Genomic DNA, 17152 nt, shown 5'->3' with positions numbered 1-17152 from the left:
GTACCATCGTGTAACATGTGCATGAGTCTAGTTGAGGCATAAATGCTGGCCCTCCGAACTAATTAATGGGACCCTACATGTCGTCGCCTGTGTATCTGGCACGTTGGTGTTTGCCACAGTGCGGCATGCTACCCAAGTTGCGGATCAGTAGGTCAGCTATTTGACAAGTCAAATCATGAAGAAACTGGTATGTATGGTAGGTATGGCCACTCCATTCAATACAGATCCATCATCGCTGAACTTGAATCAGGTGTAATCAGATGCGGAAATGGTCCCAATGAAGCGCAAAGGTGCACAGTTTACCGTCTTTTATCACTCCATTGATTCACGAGCTTTTCTCATGTATACTCATACGGTCTGGTGGCCAGTTGGAGCAAGGCGATGTCTTGCAAGCTGCTACCACGTCTTTGATTTGGTCTTTAAGACAATTATTATATAACAATCGCAACTCACTCGAATCCCTGTATACACCATAGGCCTACGACTTATAAAGGGAATGTCTCATGGAATCCTAGTCCTCCAGATCCTCAACGGTCGCTTTCCACATCTTTTGCTCACCGCACAACACCATGAACACTCTTCAGATCGTCGATGTTCGATTCCATGACAAGTCCTCCGATGTTGCCAGTGACATCCAGTCGCAGGTTATCAGAGGATTAATGGCTGCTACGAATGAGAAGACCTTGCCCACCCTGATTCTATACGACGAGCGCGGCTTGAGACTATACGACCATATCACTACTAAAGCACCAGAATATTATCTGTTCGGTGCGGAGGAGCAAATTCTCCAAGACTACGCGGGCCAAATTGTGGATGTCATGCACCAGCATACTGGAGGTATTGTTTCAGAAGAGGTCGTACTTGAGCTCGGGGCTGGGTGAGTTTTGACTCTTTACTTTTTTCTGCTGCCTCCTTCCGCCTGCCCGCTGCGGTCATAATAACTCGGCCTTAGTGCACATGACACTTTGAATATGTCATCAACGCTCTCAGCATTGGAACAACTGCTGACAATTTTTTTACTATAGCGCATTGCGCAAGACTTCCCACATTTTACATGCGCTCACCAATCTCATCCCTGTCGTCCCACCTATTTTACCCATAACATACTACGCGCTTGATCTTGAAGAACGTGAGCTCAAGCGCACTTTGATGGAACTTCACGAGTCTGCAGTTGGTTCTATGCTTGTTGGCAAGATAAAGGCGCAAGGCATGCTTGGAACATACGATGATGGACTCAAATTCATAGAAGAAGGTGGTCTTCAACAACCTAGGATTGCAGACGACGCTTTGCCACTCTCGTTAGGGTTTTACAAGCTCGACAGCACTCGCCGGGACTTCTCCCTGGCCTCGACAGGATCTTCTTTCCCTGATTCGTCTGACACTGAGATAACATCTCCGTCTACACCAGGAAATATCCAGACCCCCTTACATTTGCTCTTCCTCGGCTCCTCGTTAGGCAACTTCAAACGTGGAGAAGACGCCAAGTTTCTGCGGGCGTTGCCATTGGAGCCCGGCAGGGATACCCTTCTTCTTGGCTTGGACCATGATAATGGTCGCAAGGAGATTGAACTAGCATACAACGACCCTCAAGGTTACACTCGAGATTTTATTTTGAATGGGTTGAAGACCGCTGGGAGGGCACTCGGAGACGAGTCTATGTTCGCGGAACAAAATTGGGAATATGTGAACACCTACAACGAATCCAAACGTAAGTACCTCTTGTCAGTGCGAGTAAAGACCAATCCAGGTAGCCTGTTGGATTAGGTTGTCATGAAGCGTACTATAGGTGCACTCGTACGCATGACATTAACCCCCCGATGGCGCCCAGGCCGATTCAATTTTTGGAAGACGAACTTGTCAATATGGAAATATCGCACAAAGTACGTTGCACACCTCGAATGAGGTGGGGAATAACTCACGAGCAGCGAGCCTAGTATTCGGAAGCTGACATATACACGCTGTTCACTGAGGGCAAACTGCGGCCCATCCAGCGATGGACGGATAACACGGGACGTTATTCACTTTGGCTTTTAGAACGTCCGCCATTCGCATTTCCTTTACTAGACTCGCCATCGGTGGTGCCTGACCATACCACTAAGTTTGGTATACCCTCGATAGAAGACTGGAGCGACATGTGGACTGCTTGGGACTTCGTCACGCTGCGGATGATACCTCCTGCAATGCTATTCCAGAAGCCGATTGATTTGAGGCACATCTGTCTGTTCTATCTCGGTCACATTCCAACCTTTCTTGACATCCACTTATCTCGTCTTCTTGACGAACCTCATACCGAACCTCAGGAATTCAAGGTCAGTTCAGATTCGAAACAGGTAATCGGCGGCTCATATCTCATCTGCAGTACATTTTCGAGGTACAAAGTAATCGTATACCTGAGAATGGGCACAGCTAAATCTGATTGTAGAGAGGCATCGACCCCAATGTTGACGACCCAACCCAATGCAACCATGTTCGCCTTATTGTTCTCACTCATTCATCTAGCCTAATCCCATCCCTAGCCTCATTCAGTGGTTCCCACAAAGGATGACGATTGGCCATCACTCCGTAGTATTCTGGCCTTCAGGAATCGTGTCAGGGAGCGCCTTAGGAAGGTTTATAGCGATATTGCTGGGGGCAAGATCTCCTTGACTAGGAAGGTGGCTCGCGTCCTGTTCATGACGTTCGAGCATGAAGGTTTGCATATCGAGGTAATGTTGCCTATTTGGAAGTTGGTTTGATATGCTGAGGTTGCCTCGAGACGCTCTTGTATATGCTAGTTCAGTGCGCAGGGACGGGAACGATTCCTCCACCCGACTTTTCTCCTCCCCACTGGGAGTTTCTTGCAGCGCAATGGCAAAGGGCACCCAAACCTGCTGTGGCAACCGTTGAAATAGGTCCTTCAACTGTCACGCTTGGCATTAACGACATTGAAGCAGAAGACACCGATCCTGCGAAACGCTGCGATGTTGCTGGTCATATCTTTGGGTGGGACAATGAAAGCCCAACTAGACAGGTCGAAGTCAAAGCATTCCGTATTGAGTGGCGGCCCGTGACGAATGGAGACTTTTACAAGTATTACAAGGGTGTCGGACAAGGTAGAGTTAAGTTCCCCGCGAGCTGGGAGGATCGTAATGGAGAAACCTGTGTAAGTCGCATTCATCCTAGCTTCCGCGTTTAATCTCAACACACTGCAGGTGCGAACACTATATGGTCCAGTTCCCATAAAGATCGCCTGGGACTGGCCAATCCTTACTTGCTACGAGAATCTTTCAGTGTATGCGAGTGTCAAGGGCGGACGCATCCCGACTGAACCAGAATTGAGACTCTTCCTTCACAAATTCTCCTCTGGGTATGAAGAGGGCGCCAATGTCGGATTTAGGAACTGGCATCCCGTCCCGTACGTATACTCTCCCCTGAATGATTAGACTACTAATAATTTCATATTAGGGCTACTACCGGTGGAAGCAAGCACGGTGGGAAGGGACATAATGGAGGGGTGTGGGAGTGGACTTCCACCATCTTTGACAAGTACGATGGCTTTGTGGCGTCGACGTTGTATCCGGGGCAAGTACGATAAGTTCTCGCATAACTAGCTGACCAACGTACTTCACTCAGGTATTCCGCTGATTTCTTCGATGAATCTCATAATGTGGTGGTATGTGTCTTGCCCGAGTTATTTTCCACATTCTCTTATTACATTTATCAGATTGGAGGATCATACGCGACAATTCCTCGTATTTCTGAAAGGAGGAGTGTACGCAACTGGTACCAACGGAATTACCCCTACTGTTGGACGAGCGCAAGAATCACTTACGATGTGTGAAGTACACAGGCCACATGAATCCTGTTATGAACTCTTGGACACATCGACACCTGTAATACTAGCTATATGTACACTGTCCCATTGTCACAAATCCAATCAGACACATCGACACCTGTAATGCTAGGTATATGTACACTGTCCCATTGTCACAAATCCAATCAGGGCACTCCCTCGGTGTTCGTATCCAATACCTCCAAAAATGAAGCTGGCTCTGCTTCTTCGTTAACCTTCACCAAAGTAGTTGCCACTTGCACATGCTCTCCCTCCTTGGTACGTTTATCAATCAAGTAATTTTGAGCATACTGCAGTGCGAGTCTTCGTCGGGACTCTGGTACGTTCTTCCCTAGCCAGGTGTAGACCGCCGGGAATGCATGGTCGTCCAAGATATAAACACCATCAGACTGGAGTGAAGTTCTCTGCAGAGCGACAGCGACGACCTGCCAGCCATTGGCGTCTCCGTTCAGTCGGTATAATGCTGGGGGATTGACCGGAGTCTCTAGCGGTACGTCCAGCACAGGAGAAGTGACTCCCGCTGCTACAAGGAACTCTGTTTGGTCCAAAGTTCCCTCATCTGCATAGTTATCATTAATACGCACGGAAGCTCAGCCGATTAACGCACTCACCAAACACTTGAAATTTAGCTTGAGGAACCCTCCATTGTCCCAAGTACATCATATATTCAGCTGCTTTGTACCTCGCCCAAGCAGTACTCTTCTTGGTGTTAAATTGCCAATAGAGTGGACCTTTGTCGAGTACGTAGACGATCCCCTGGCGCATAACCAACCCCTCGAGAGGTATTTCGCGCACTATAAGCTGTTTCCCGTCCTCTGACCGTGTCTTGAGCACCTTACCACGCGTCGTGATCATCGTATACATCTTCTTTGCATCTTCAGGCAACATGGTGAGGACGCTATGGAATCCCGTCGATACGCCCCCATGCAAGATCATGAAGTGGGGGAAGTAGGATAAGTATCGAGGGGATTCGTGGTTTTGGATCTCGCGGTATTGCGTCACGTTGCCCCCGAGGTCTGATGGGTGCTCTGAGGAACCATTCATGCTCGGAGTGTATGATAGAATGACATACGTTCCTCAAGCTCAGCAGCCTTGAATGCAGCTGTGGCAGCTTGATCCACAGTCGTATCTTCTCCTTGCCAAAAATGCAGATCGTATCGGAGCGGGGTGTCCTTCTTGCCATCAGGCTGGTACGTCTGTGTGGAGAGTTAGAACCTCTCACGTCCCAATCCCAATCGTTGCCACTCACATGCAAAACAATATACGAATCGCCATCATAGAAAGTCCCATATTTCTTCTCGTGTTCCACCCAGTCGCTACAATCGATGATCGCAAAGTTCTCTACCCTCCATATTTGAAAACCAGGTTTGACACCAGCTTTCGCCCAAGCTGATTCTTTGGCGCCAGCGTGTTGGCGGACGCGTCTTTCGAGCTGTGTTGGCAATCAACTGTCAAAGCGTCAACAAAGCGGTCCTGAAACTCACATCGGAGCCTAAAAGTGCAATACTAACGTCGTACACAGGCATTATACGCAAAAATCGATATTCACGATGGCGGTAGGGTTAGAGGGACGATGAACCAGATAGGGAACACAACACGCCACACGTGTCTACACAAAGCGCCGGAACAGCTTTATTAGACAGGAGTGGAAATAAGCTGTGGTAGAATAAGGCGCTTATCCATAGTGCACTGCCATCATCGCTTGAACCGAATTATAGGGAGCTATCAGAAAGAGAGGTATCAAAGACATCGATTATCGTCTCATCTTCATCTTCTGAATCTTCTTCTGAATCTTCTCCCCAACGTCTTATTGTAAACACATCTGCTTCACCCTCTGCTCTCAAAATACTATCCATGTCAAGTATCAGAAAAAGGTCATGCCGAGACAATATTGGGACTTACTGATCAAAAAGTGAGATCGTCTCATTTTCCCCTTCATCATCCTCAACATCCTCATGCAGGGTCGGATGTGGCCCAAAAAGTGCTCGTAGAAACGTTCTTTGCGCCGCTAGATCTTGTGGTTGAAGCATCCTCACAGTCGGTGAGGTAGGAAGGAGATTTTGAACAGCAGGCGACGAAGGCGTAGGGCTATGAAGTATGATTTGTCGTTCGACGCCCGAAGTCGCGATATGTAGCAAGGACGGATGAATCGCGACAGAATTGACGATTGATTTATGCCCTTTAATTGACCATCAGCGATAAAACCCCTAAACTGAGGATGATTACCATTCAGTCTGGCTAATGGCATCGATATCTCGTGAGGCACGTATCTGCTCTCCCACTTGCCTTCCGCAAACGCTAGTACTTGCACGTCAGGCATCCTGTCCGGATATATGACTGTGCACGCTCACCTACAGTATCCGGCCATTCGCGAGCGTACCAGTCATGAGAGGTGATCTCCTGTCTAAGCCCCTGCAAAGTCATCAAAGGAGGAATCCTCCATACATAAGCCCTGAAATCATCAGACCCAGCACCATACATATCATCTTCATCCATGCCAGGACCACCAAAAGCGCCTGACTAGCCGCAGTGAGCTGAGGTGCAATCTTGACGCGAAGAAACGAAGTGACATACTTTCATCGTACATGAATTGGTGTATGATCGTTGGGGTGGAGAGATAGGGGTTCCATCGGGGGTGTTGCGACCTGTGCATATAGCCAAGGGATGTGGATCTGACATGGCATATATCGTTGGGAAATAGTGCTAGAGCATGCTGAGAAAAACCTAAAACTAGAGGGGAAAAGCTTACAAGGAACGTCACGGCTAATTTGCTTCCTAGAGAGAATATGAAGCAGCACGACACAACTAGTGGTCCAAAACTCACCATCGCGATCAAAAGTCAAACTGCTGCTCTCTGGATTACTAAGATAACCCGTCGACTTTCTCGACAACTTCGTGTTATACTATCACTCGTCTCATAAATAAATCTATAGCAGCAGTACCAGAGACGAACATACCACTCTCACGATCCCACCATTCGACCGTCTCGACAACGGCCCAAAAGTCATCCTCGTATCCCGGAGACAAACATGCCCATGCACGTCGCAAGTCGCAAAAACATGCTCCATAACAGGGTGATGTTGCGCGCCTGTGAATGCGGCCGTATGTTGAAGCGTCCCTTGCGCCGCGCTCATCCTACCTCCAGCACGGCTGTCGTGCAGTACGAGTTTTCCGTCTTCGCTGTGAGATGCTGATTTAGACCCAGATGCGGGCGAGTTAGAATAGAACGTGCCCAGCGCTGATAAATATCTCATCTTCGTATGGATGGCATGTAAGCGCTCGGACGCTATCCTATGCTCCTTGACATCATTCCGAGTCTCATAAAAGTGAGTGGGTGCTTACATCGTGATCTCCGTACCGTTCAACGGAAAACGACCAATCCCTCTCATCAATACTAGTACTACCAACCTCCCGCAACGTCGAAACATCGTACTTCAAAATAACATCATCCGCTCCTCCACTACAACAGCTGATCAACACTGTAACATAACACGCGGCATGATACGAATCCTTACCTATACAAATACTGATTCGTAGCTGAGAAATCAAGCGTCAGTACATTTCCCTATCCAGCCATAAGCACCAATGACCCAACGATGGACCAAAAAAAACTCACCATAGGTCCAGCAAAAGCATGCATTGGACACACCACGTCCTCCTGACTGAAATCCCAAAGCAACACGCGGCAGTCGTCTCCAGCGCTTGCGAGCCATCTGCCATCGTGCCTTGAGAAGGCGAGGTAGTTGACACATGACTTGTGGGCTGTTAGTTTCCTGTGAGGGGTAGGCGTTAGATGCTATTATGAAAATGTGATGAGCAGTAGGGTGGGCATGCGTGATGCAATGCTTAAACTCAAGTTACGATAATGGATATTATGATATTAATGTGATGCGCGCGATGATAAATGTGATACATACGCACGAAGGACACGCGCAGCACCTGCACCGTGCACACACTGGCGGGGCATTCACACATCGAAGCATAAACATACCTGGAATACGAAAACCCACACTCATAAAACTTTTTCAACGCATCCTTCCTTGCAAGATGGATAGATCGTGAAGTTAACGATTCGGTCGGACAAAACTTGTTCAAGGTACGACGCATGTGCATGATGCGTGCTCGTGTTCCTGTTCCTGTGCGTGGTCTCGTCGTTTCATCAAATTCAGGTGCGTCGAGAATCGAAGAACCATCAATATTAATATTATGAGATCTCGGGTGTTGCGGGGCGGACGGGACGCTGGAGGTCAGCGTGATGTCGATGATGTGGTGTGGCACTGGTTCCGTGGATACGATAAGCAGCTTGTACTAAACTTAGTATTAAGCGCAGAACAGCTATGTCAGCGATGAATAACGAGAGCGAGCAGAAAGCATACAATGTTACATACACGATATCGACGAGGGAATGATACAGCTACTATATAACAGTGCATTACGCACGTGCATACTCGATAGATAGATAGATAGCAACGGGGGGGAGAAGATTACTCTAAACCAAAGAGCAACAGAAATAAAAGGGGGGAAAGAAAATTACTCGAAACACTAGCTAAGATACTTCCTACACGTCAAGATAACCTGATCCTAGCCTATGTACGCATCTATGTATAACACCCTCGCAAGGGTCTTTCTATGTGGGGTTCTTGAAAACATGAGTGAAAAGAGAGGGGAATGGCAGGAAATAAGGTATTAAGAAGTGGATTGATGTTGGATGGAGCAGTGGGTGTGAATAGATTGTTTGCAGTGGGGAATCAACCAACGCGAACGAGCACGAACCAAAAAAAAAGAAAGAGCAAACCAACCAAAAAAAAACCAAAAGCAATAAGGGAGGAAGCACATCACCTCCCGGATCTCGTAGCAGCCTCAAACTCTTTGAAACCCGGAAGCTCCACCTTCCTCCTATCACTACCTGTGCTCATAAACGTCCCTTCATCATCACTACTGCTCTCATCCTCATCCATATCCATCGGAAGCCCCTCCCCGTCCCCCTCTGCCCCCTTCTCCCTATCAACCGCACTCTCGCCCGCACCTAAATTCAAAGGCGGTAGAGTAATAGGCGGCGAATTACTCCTCGAGGTAGGAACCGAACTCGACGCAAACACATTCGTCGTACTCCGAGCCTTGCTTTTCAGACCAAACCCCATACCCGTACCCCCATTCATACCCAAATGATGCGAATTCGGCCAGCTCGTATTTCGGGGTGGGTGGTTAGCGTTAATGGGCGTCATTCCGAATGCCATCCGGACAGAATATGCGAGGTGGTGATTCGTGTGGGGGTGGGGGGGCGAATTGGGTCTTGAACCGCTCGGACTGGTAGTCATCGTACTGCTCTCAAACACTGGTTTAGAGTTGTACATCCCGCCCCCCACTAACGGATATGTAGAACTCCCAGGGCTGCTTCCACTACTACTCGGCCCACTTGAAAGTTGGGGCGTCGGGAGGTTATGTAAGGCTCGCTCGGAAGCTTGGGCTTGGGCAGCAAGAGAGAGTTGGCCGGGGTATGTTTTTACATGTGGAATCGGCTCGAATGAACCCGAGCCTTGTTTTCGGGAAGCTGGGAAAAAAGCACCGCGGGTTGGGGGACTGCTGACGATGCTGGAACGACGGGAGCGTTGGCGGATAGGTTCGTCTATAGGGCTGATAGGCACATCCACAGGGGGTAGCGAGATGGGTGACGGGGCCCTTGATGGGTTGGTTGAATGAAGATTGAGGGTGCGAAGTGGGCCGAGGAATGGACTTGTACTTGGTGTGAAGGTGAATTCTGTGGCTTTGATGCCGGAGGGTGGGGAGAACTCTGCAGGGCCGGGATATGTGGGACGAGATTGTGGATGTTGTGCGGTGACGTGAGTGTCGGAATCGGAACTCAAAGGAGAGGGGGAATCTTCGTGTGTTACGAGATGCCGATAAGCTGGGGGATGAAGGGTTGAGTTCAGGGTGCGGGGTTTGGGAGCTTCGGGGTATGATTGAAGTGCAGGGATAGAGCGGGGGTCTTGTGACATAGGAGTCATTTGCCAGGCAGGGCCGCTCATTCTTCTTTTTGCTCGCATGAATTTGTCTGAAGATCTGATGTCTTCGTCTTCGTTCCAATCACGGGTGCTTGAAACACCGAAATAGCCATCAGCTGCTGGGCCCTTTAAAGATATCGTTGAGTGGACCGGGGAATTGGAAGCGCTTTTTGATGTACGTCCGCGGAAGTAGATGGCCTCGGCGTTCCGGGCTTCATACTCTGCACGGCGAAGGGCCTCTGCATGCCGAGCCTCGTATTCTGCGCGACGGAGAGCCTCTTCTCGTTCGAGTGCGTAAAGCTCATCCATTGCTAGACTGGATAGAGTTGAAAAAGCGGAAGGGTTTGATGAAACTGGGACATGAGTTTGTGAGCGCCTTGGGTGAGAAGGCTCATAAGAGGCAAGTGAAGTTGGACGGGCATATGATTCACCCTAGAATCATAGGGTTATTTTTATTGGATGAAGGAGAGAAATGGAAGATACCTCATCGTCACTATTTGCTCTACTTCTAGCCTTCTTCTTTACTCTGATAGAAGTTCCTTGAGGGTCTGAGCGAGGCAAGGAATGTAGGTTGATGCCTGGACCGGTGTGATCATCTATGATTGAGATATCTTGTTTTGCCTTTTGTTTACCTTTGGTATTTGAAGCACCAGACAAAGAATTATCGTTGTTGTGAATGCGTGAATGTCTTGTGAGTTCGTCCGAGCGGGAGAAACGTTTCTCGCAAGATGGAAAAGTGCAGACAAAGGGTTTTTCGCCTGTATGAGTGCGAATGTGACGAGTCTATAAGATGTCGATCATATGAGATCAGCACGTTGTGAGTAGAGAATAATAAATAAAAAAGGGATGATAGGTTTACCTGGTGTTCTAGTCTGCTGAAAGCACGACCGCATAGAGGATAAGGACATTTGTAGGGACGAGGAGCGACTTTATCGTTGGATGGAGGTGGCGGTAGTTGAGTCTCCATTGTGGTTAGGATGAAGAAGGAATGAAAAAATGAGGCAGAGTATAAGTAGGCGCTAGAGTATGTAATATGGGGGGTCGCTCGGAGTCCGGGGTAGAGAGAGGCGTGTATTCAACGTGCAAGGGGTCCAACGTGGAAACAGTAAAATAAAATAAATTATAAACTTTTTATTATATAATAATACCCCGCCTTATCGTTATCTTACCCCGATATTCTAAGAAAATTGAATACCATGTCCCTCCCCGACTACACCGCATCAACCCCAACCTCCCCCCATCTCTCATCCGCCGACCCTTTATCGCTTTGCCACGTGCCCATAAGCATACCCCCTCACCTTTGCCGAGATCACGCGCCTTCAGTCCGTTTCCTTCTTGCTTGTATCGTTGTCGTATTGACACGATCCACCTGCACAACATCTCAAATTCATCCCAGCAAAGTTCCCGATTATTTACCGCGCAAACAGCGAACAATGTGCTAGAAGCATCTCTCGGTCCCTTCAATGTAAACCGACGATAATCTCACACTCTGGTAACATTGACAACAACTCCACGGCTCCCCCCTCTCGGCATTCATCCAAAGAACACGGCGCATCATTCCCAGGCTTCGAGGGTCTAGATTCTATCCCCGCGCAGAGCGAAATGAACGAATGGCATCTCGGATCCCTCAAAGGTTTCGGAGATTCCAAACTCCGGTTCAGTCAACGTTGACGACAACCCACCTACGTAAAGCTCACTCGCCTAGTAAAGACCTCCATGATGCAATGCGCCGCTAGCCTACTTGTGCGAAAGTACGGCATCTACAATTCTCCACATGCTGAAAGGCTCCCCCCACATGCCGAACACCCCTCGACGTACACTCAACTCAAACTCAAATACAGGTTTCATCGACAACGTTGACAACCACGCATGTGGGAAAATCTGGGACTATCCCCTCATCCGCCCTTGCTCAAATTCCTCCCAGTGGAGATCTCCACGCAAAGAGCATAATGTGCTACTAGCCCATCATCCGAGCATCCAGATTGTATTTCATAGTACCGTACGGTATGACACTCATTATCCCCACAGACGGAAATGAACTTGCACCCCTCAAACCAGTTCTACAGCGCAACATTAATGATGACACCACGGATTCTGGGAAAATACGGGACGTACAACTCCCGAAAGGCTCCCCCACGTGGCGAAAGTTTCTCCTCATTGCCGAAAGGCTCTCCTCGTATGCCTCAACATTCCACACCGACATACTTAGAATCTACGCGTCTGGGAGTTTACGCGTTTCGCTTAGCCCACACGCGCTTCCTTTCACACCTTATCCGCTTCATGTATCAGAACGTCAGACTCGGGGTGACAGTGAGAGTAAGTCATGTGCTGTGAGTCATGTTTTGTGTGCTGTATGCTGTATGCTGTATGCTGTATGCTGTTCTGTTCTGCTCTATTACGTTGTTGACGAGAGGGCGTTGGCAGGAGACAACGGATTTGTGAACATGTGAGCAAGTTGTGATCTACTTTGAAGGAGGAATTTGACATTAATATTGATGGACTAGAACAAGAACCAGAATCACGTTAACGAGGATGCTTCGTACCATCCGGAGAAACGTTATTGCAAACTTTGGCCTGTTTAGTATTTGGCAATGGCCTGCTTCTGAAGTTCCGAGCATCCAGATGCCTAAAATCTCGACCGTACTATGCGAGTCTCGGACAAGCTATGTAGGCTGCTACTGTTTCCAACAGCACTGTAAAACCTATGGTTACAGTCATGCTCACAGCCCCACCGTCATGCGCACTCCACAGATTTCATAAAGCCACAGTGCCAGCAACTGCGACGGCTTCTCGTCATGTCATGATCCGCGCGATGATGGAAATGAAGCGCCTCGGAACCCTCGATGGAGATGGAGACACAGATCTACAGTGCCACATTGACGACCACACGAACGGTAACGGGAACGTTCAGGAAGGATACCCACGTACCGAAAGCTTCCCCTGGCCCCTGTCCGCGCCAAGAGGAAAATGAAGTCGTCTCGGAGTTATCAATGGAGAATTGACCACACAAAGACAAACGGGAACGTTCGGGAGGGACCTCTCGACTCCTCGTTTATGCGGAGAGAGAAAATGACATGGAGGCCTTCAAGGAGAATCGGCAACGTCACTAAAATACGGGATGTACTATGACCCGCCGAACAGCAAAAGCCATACGCTACGTTATGTTACACCACAGGACGCCTCTGGAAGTCAAACACGCACGTTCTGTGGTATGAAGCGCTTCATCATGCTGGCCTTATTGTTCGTTGTTTAGACGACGAACATACATTCATGATACCTATGATTCCGAGCGAGTTGTCCGTCGCAATATGTGATGTCATGATTATCATAAGTAGAATTCGAAATTTACCTTGTGCTGATTATCATTGAAATGCGGGTGCGTGCTGGAAGGAACGATCTGGTGTTCTATCTCGTCCTACTACATGTGGAGACTGCTTGTTAGCTATTCAGTAATTCATGCTTGCTTTGTCCCGGTCCTCGTTTTTTCATGCTTCTCCGAACGCTTTTGTGATTTCGGAGCCGACAGTAGGGGTACAAGGTTAATGTGAATGTTATCTCTGTCACAGCACAGTCCGGAAGCTGACGAATGTCATGTGCACATGGGCGCCGCAAACTCGAAAATTTCTAATCAACACATGTTCGTGGAGCAACGTTCACATAATAAATACAACCCTGCCTGAGGCCAAGTACTAGTGCCACAAGACCAAAACCTATGTAGGAAATGCGAATGACCGGGCGTGCTTCGCCGAAACCTAGTAGGTCAAAACTTTCAATTTGCACCGCCGTGTGTAAACAATTGTCAGATCTCAGAAGACTCCAGCTCGGGCTCATTGCGGTGCCATGGGGTGAAGCGGCATCTCCCTTAACTTAAGTTCAAACTTCAAGTTCTCCCTGCCCCTGCCAGGTCCTTATCTACCCCAAACTTTTGTCGGTGGGCGTAGGTTTGACGTCCGATCAGGCTTCAGATGGCGTAGATCGATCCAGGTCCAGAATGTGTCTGGGCATAAGTTAACTCAGGTATGGTATTGTGGTCCCGAGTTCTGAGCCCGGGTCGAGTCGAGCCCTCACCGCGGCCCGCGCCGTTTTCGCAAACTAGATGCGTATCATGATTAACATCGGTACCATGCGTAGTACCGCAGCGTCCAAAATTCCCTGTCTGTCCGACTCCTTCCAAAAGGACTTTTCATATGAGTATGCTAATACTAATTAGTGCCAGTGGGTGGGTGGGTATCCTCATATACACGTATGCGTAGATCCCGAATTTTTGGGTATGGCCCTAGCACGGGTGTCGATGATGATAGATTCTGCCCATCGATATGAAATAGCCGTGTCACGTCATGTTTTCGATTTTTGATTCATGATGTCGGTGCAACCGGTTTCGAGGTAGGAGAGTTGTGGGATGGGATGGGATACGGATACGGTCCTGTTCGGGCCGGCCGTATCATAGCTATCCGTTCAATATTAATGCGGGGTTCTTTGGGAATGGGCACAGCGCACGGAAGAGGCAGTCGTCTAACTCATGAAAGGCAAGGCGTAAAACACTGCACCCTGGAAAACGTCCAGAAGGCAAGCATTATGTATGTACCGCGCGCAGTACTTGCTTCCAGGCAGCACCAACACCACACTCGTGGAGCCAGTAGCTTGAAATGAAGAAGATTCCATCAGATCTCCCTGTAGATCTTGGTGCGTGGTCTTATCATGCATGCCCACAATACGACTCCGTGTCAATAAAATGACTGGATAGAACTGAATCGGGGATTCAGAAAATAGCGACCGCCTGTCGGATGCAATTTTAAAAAGCGATAAGGACAAGGATGGCGTCGACATCAATGCATATGACGATTGCGATTATGAATGGAGTATAGTAATTTTTCATGTGATTACGATTATGACTTGATCGTGTAATCCAGAATCCAGACCCCAGAATAGTCTGAATAGATCAACGTCGTCTAGTTCTGGTAGTCTGGAATTTCGACGTCTCGCGACGTAACCGCCTGCCCAGATTAGTATGATTGCGTAGATAGCACGTGCAGAGTAAAACACGTACCTGCTAGCTCTTTCTTTTTCGATTTCTCGTCTCTCTACTTCTTCTGCTGTGAGCACCTCGAACCGTGTTCGGAATTCTTCGGCTTCTGTCCATTCGCGCCATACGCTTTGGAGGACTTTCGGGCCTTTTGTACGGCCCCAGCCTAGGCCTAGCCCAGTTTTATCTTTCATGCCTTCGGCCTCTTTGTCGCCGCCGATGACGCCCCATTCGATAGCGTCTTTCTTGTGCTTTATGAGTTCTTCGTGGATCGCATGGGCTATGAGCGGCAGCGCCTCTCCCGACAACCCCAGCTCGGTACAGAGCTGCGAGGCAAAAGCTTCAGGCGTCAGAGGCGAAAGCAAGTCCCACTCTATATGATCGAGTAAATGATACGTCGCTATCTGCACGTCGATCTGTAAACGTCAATGAGGTAACTAAATTCAACATCATCACCAGGAGAACAAGCGCACGCTTAAAATAACACGACACTCGGGAACCTCTTCGCCCGCTTCAACTGCAACATGTGGATCCAAAGATAAGTCGATAGCGTTGTCTACACCTATATCCATGGAAGCGACGCCTTCGTGATCTTCAATCTGGGCACGAATTTGATTTGCGACTGTTTCTGCCCATGGGACGGTGGGGAGGTCGAGATCCGCGCAGAATACCTTGGCGAATGATTCGGGTTTTATGAGGGTCTCGTTCAAGTTCCAGACGAAGCAGTCTCGTATTCGAAGGGTGTCTGTTTCGAATTCGACACGGATAGGGACCAGAGAGGCGCGTGTTTGTGCTTGTGCTTCAAGTAAGTCAGGCGCACTGGAGCATGTGTGTGTACAATAAGGATACTATAGTAGTAGCAGTGGTAGCAGTGGTACGCACGGATATTCATGTGCAGTTGGAGCGACAGGTTTTGCTTTTATAAAGCGGCTTGGAGGAATCATACCTAAATAGCTCTGATCCAGCTCTCCCTTGTCGTTCTGCATGGGTGTAGGGCGCCGTTGTGGTTGTGGCTGGGGCGTGGACATACCACTACCTGAGTGAAAAACGGACATGCCAGTTCCCATTCTCCGGGTCCTCAAAGTTGTCCTCACACCTCCATTGCCGACAAAATCAGAGTCATCGGATTCGATAGCACCAGCATCCGGGAACTCGTCTCCTGAGCCTGGTTCTGCGTAGTTGATCATACCTCCACGACGGGTGGAAGCTCTTGTATTTCCGGCTGCTGCAGAAGGCTGGGTGAGTACGGGTTGGACGAGGAGGGTTGTTCCTGTGCGTAGGCGGGATGGATAAGTGGAGTGGAGAGCTTGTGAGACAACAGGAAGTGGATGACGGGGTGGATTTGGTGGGAGAGGAGGAGGGACTTGTACAGGTGCTACCGGTTGAGGAGGTGGTTGGTATACTGGAGTAGCGACGATCTGTTGTGTCAGAACTGGTTGTGCAGTACTAGTCTTTGCAGTGCGATGACGAGCACGGGTGCTAGTCTTGTTCGGATTGGTTGTTGACCAAGTGTGAACATTTTTAAGGTAAGCTAAAACGCGTTTGTTCAGTGAGGAATGTATGAGCTAATGAAATCAACCTTTGGATGTTGATTGTTGAGGTGCGGGTGATACATAGTGCTGGAACTGGTTTGTAGGATTATTAGCTGCATTTGAGAGCTGCGTTATAGTTTGTCGCAATTGTAAATCTGTTAAGTTTGTCATATTCGTCGGGTAAGCCGTCGAGGATGCGTCGGTCATCTTAGCAGTTGACCGAACCGTTGTTGAGCAGTAGTAGGTCTATGAACGATTTTAATTGGCTGACTAATATGCTACTGATGTAACTCAGGCACTCATCATACAATTTTTTGGGCGTCTACCCGCATACCACGACGGCCGCGGGAGCTGCCAAAACTCCATACAAGATGAGATTTAGTACTGTAACCAGTTGCACTCGAAGATTATCGGTTTCAAGAAAGAAGCACAATATGGTAACTCCCCGCCACAGCAAGTTTTGATTGGGCATCATATTCCTATCATCCTACGAGACCATGACCCTGTTTAAATTTGCAATGTATCCATTGCTGATGATACTGGAACGGCTGGCGTGTAGGCTGGCGACCAGTTGACGTGTGCTACCACAGACAAGTTGATTGTGAGTCTGCATGATTATGTCGATTATGGCTAAAACACGGCAGACCCCATTACAGCGAAAGTACAAAAGCCAATGCAAAACCCGAGCCCACCAATATCATGACTCATCGATGCATCCACCGTCACACAAAGCCTGCTGAATGTGATTTGGACGTACGAACAA

The 17152-nt window shown here is 48.6% G+C and overlaps 5 protein-coding genes across 5 annotated transcripts; 1 reads left to right on the top strand and 4 right to left on the bottom strand.

The window, feature by feature from the left end:
* Nucleotides 1–569: 569 nt before the first annotated feature.
* Nucleotides 570–3820, top strand: F5147DRAFT_581772 (uncharacterized protein; the record flags this gene model as incomplete). Its single annotated transcript, XM_041431616.1, has 12 exons — nucleotides 570–877; nucleotides 1026–1708; nucleotides 1765–1880; nucleotides 1935–2309; nucleotides 2360–2371; nucleotides 2423–2467; nucleotides 2517–2705; nucleotides 2756–3140; nucleotides 3163–3394; nucleotides 3445–3552; nucleotides 3613–3652; nucleotides 3704–3820. The coding sequence occupies 12 exons, from the start codon at nucleotides 570–572 to the stop codon at nucleotides 3818–3820; spliced, it is 2610 nt and encodes an 869-aa protein (XP_041289757.1).
* Nucleotides 3821–3978: 158 nt separating this feature from the next.
* F5147DRAFT_776837 (uncharacterized protein) lies at nucleotides 3979–5358 on the bottom strand (the record flags this gene model as incomplete). Its single annotated transcript, XM_041441902.1, has 5 exons — nucleotides 3979–4391; nucleotides 4444–4848; nucleotides 4905–5028; nucleotides 5082–5264; nucleotides 5317–5358. The coding sequence occupies 5 exons, from the start codon at nucleotides 5356–5358 to the stop codon at nucleotides 3979–3981; spliced, it is 1167 nt and encodes a 388-aa protein (XP_041289756.1).
* Nucleotides 5359–5544: 186 nt separating this feature from the next.
* On the bottom strand, nucleotides 5545–7945 carry F5147DRAFT_747074 (WD40 repeat-like protein; the record flags this gene model as incomplete). Its single annotated transcript, XM_041439906.1, has 11 exons — nucleotides 5545–5680; nucleotides 5735–6011; nucleotides 6059–6136; nucleotides 6184–6352; nucleotides 6407–6535; nucleotides 6634–6735; nucleotides 6790–7012; nucleotides 7191–7292; nucleotides 7348–7397; nucleotides 7449–7605; nucleotides 7824–7945. 11 exons carry the CDS (start codon nucleotides 7943–7945, stop codon nucleotides 5545–5547), a joined length of 1545 nt encoding a protein of 514 aa, XP_041289755.1.
* A 509-nt stretch (nucleotides 7946–8454) lies between these two features.
* On the bottom strand, nucleotides 8455–10915 carry F5147DRAFT_319224 (uncharacterized protein). The gene is made up of 3 exons (XM_041429205.1): nucleotides 10694–10915; nucleotides 10318–10617; nucleotides 8455–10266 (listed from the first exon to the last, which is right to left on the bottom strand). The coding sequence occupies exons 1-3, from the start codon at nucleotides 10799–10801 to the stop codon at nucleotides 8668–8670; spliced, it is 2007 nt and encodes a 668-aa protein (XP_041289754.1). The 5' UTR covers nucleotides 10802–10915; the 3' UTR covers nucleotides 8455–8667.
* Nucleotides 10916–14773: 3858 nt separating this feature from the next.
* F5147DRAFT_581732 (uncharacterized protein) lies at nucleotides 14774–16596 on the bottom strand (the record flags this gene model as incomplete). The annotated part of the gene is made up of 5 exons (XM_041431614.1): nucleotides 14774–14828; nucleotides 14882–15273; nucleotides 15331–15676; nucleotides 15740–16259; nucleotides 16437–16596. The coding sequence occupies 5 exons, from the start codon at nucleotides 16594–16596 to the stop codon at nucleotides 14774–14776; spliced, it is 1473 nt and encodes a 490-aa protein (XP_041289753.1).
* Between the last annotated feature and the right edge of the window lie 556 nt (nucleotides 16597–17152).

The sequence above is a fragment of the Suillus discolor genome (assembly GCF_016758755.1).
Source record: "Suillus discolor strain FC423 chromosome Unknown F5147scaffold_52, whole genome shotgun sequence".
Lineage (NCBI taxonomy): Eukaryota > Fungi > Basidiomycota > Agaricomycetes > Boletales > Suillaceae > Suillus > Suillus discolor.
The sequence above is the reverse complement of the archived record's forward strand: the minus strand, read 5'-3'. Positions and strand labels throughout refer to the sequence as shown.

Excerpts from the sequence above, each read along its gene's own strand:
- F5147DRAFT_319224 (XM_041429205.1), bottom strand. The coding sequence starts at position 10,801 with ATGGAGACTCAACTACCGCCACCTCCATCCAACGATAAAGTCGCTCCT. Across the intron at positions 10,618-10,693 it reads TCAGCAGACTAGAACACCAG|ACTCGTCACATTCGCACTCA; the intron begins GTAAACCTATCA and ends GACATCTTATAG. Across the intron at positions 10,267-10,317 it reads GAGCAAATAGTGACGATGAG|GGTGAATCATATGCCCGTCC; the intron begins GTATCTTCCATT and ends CTATGATTCTAG.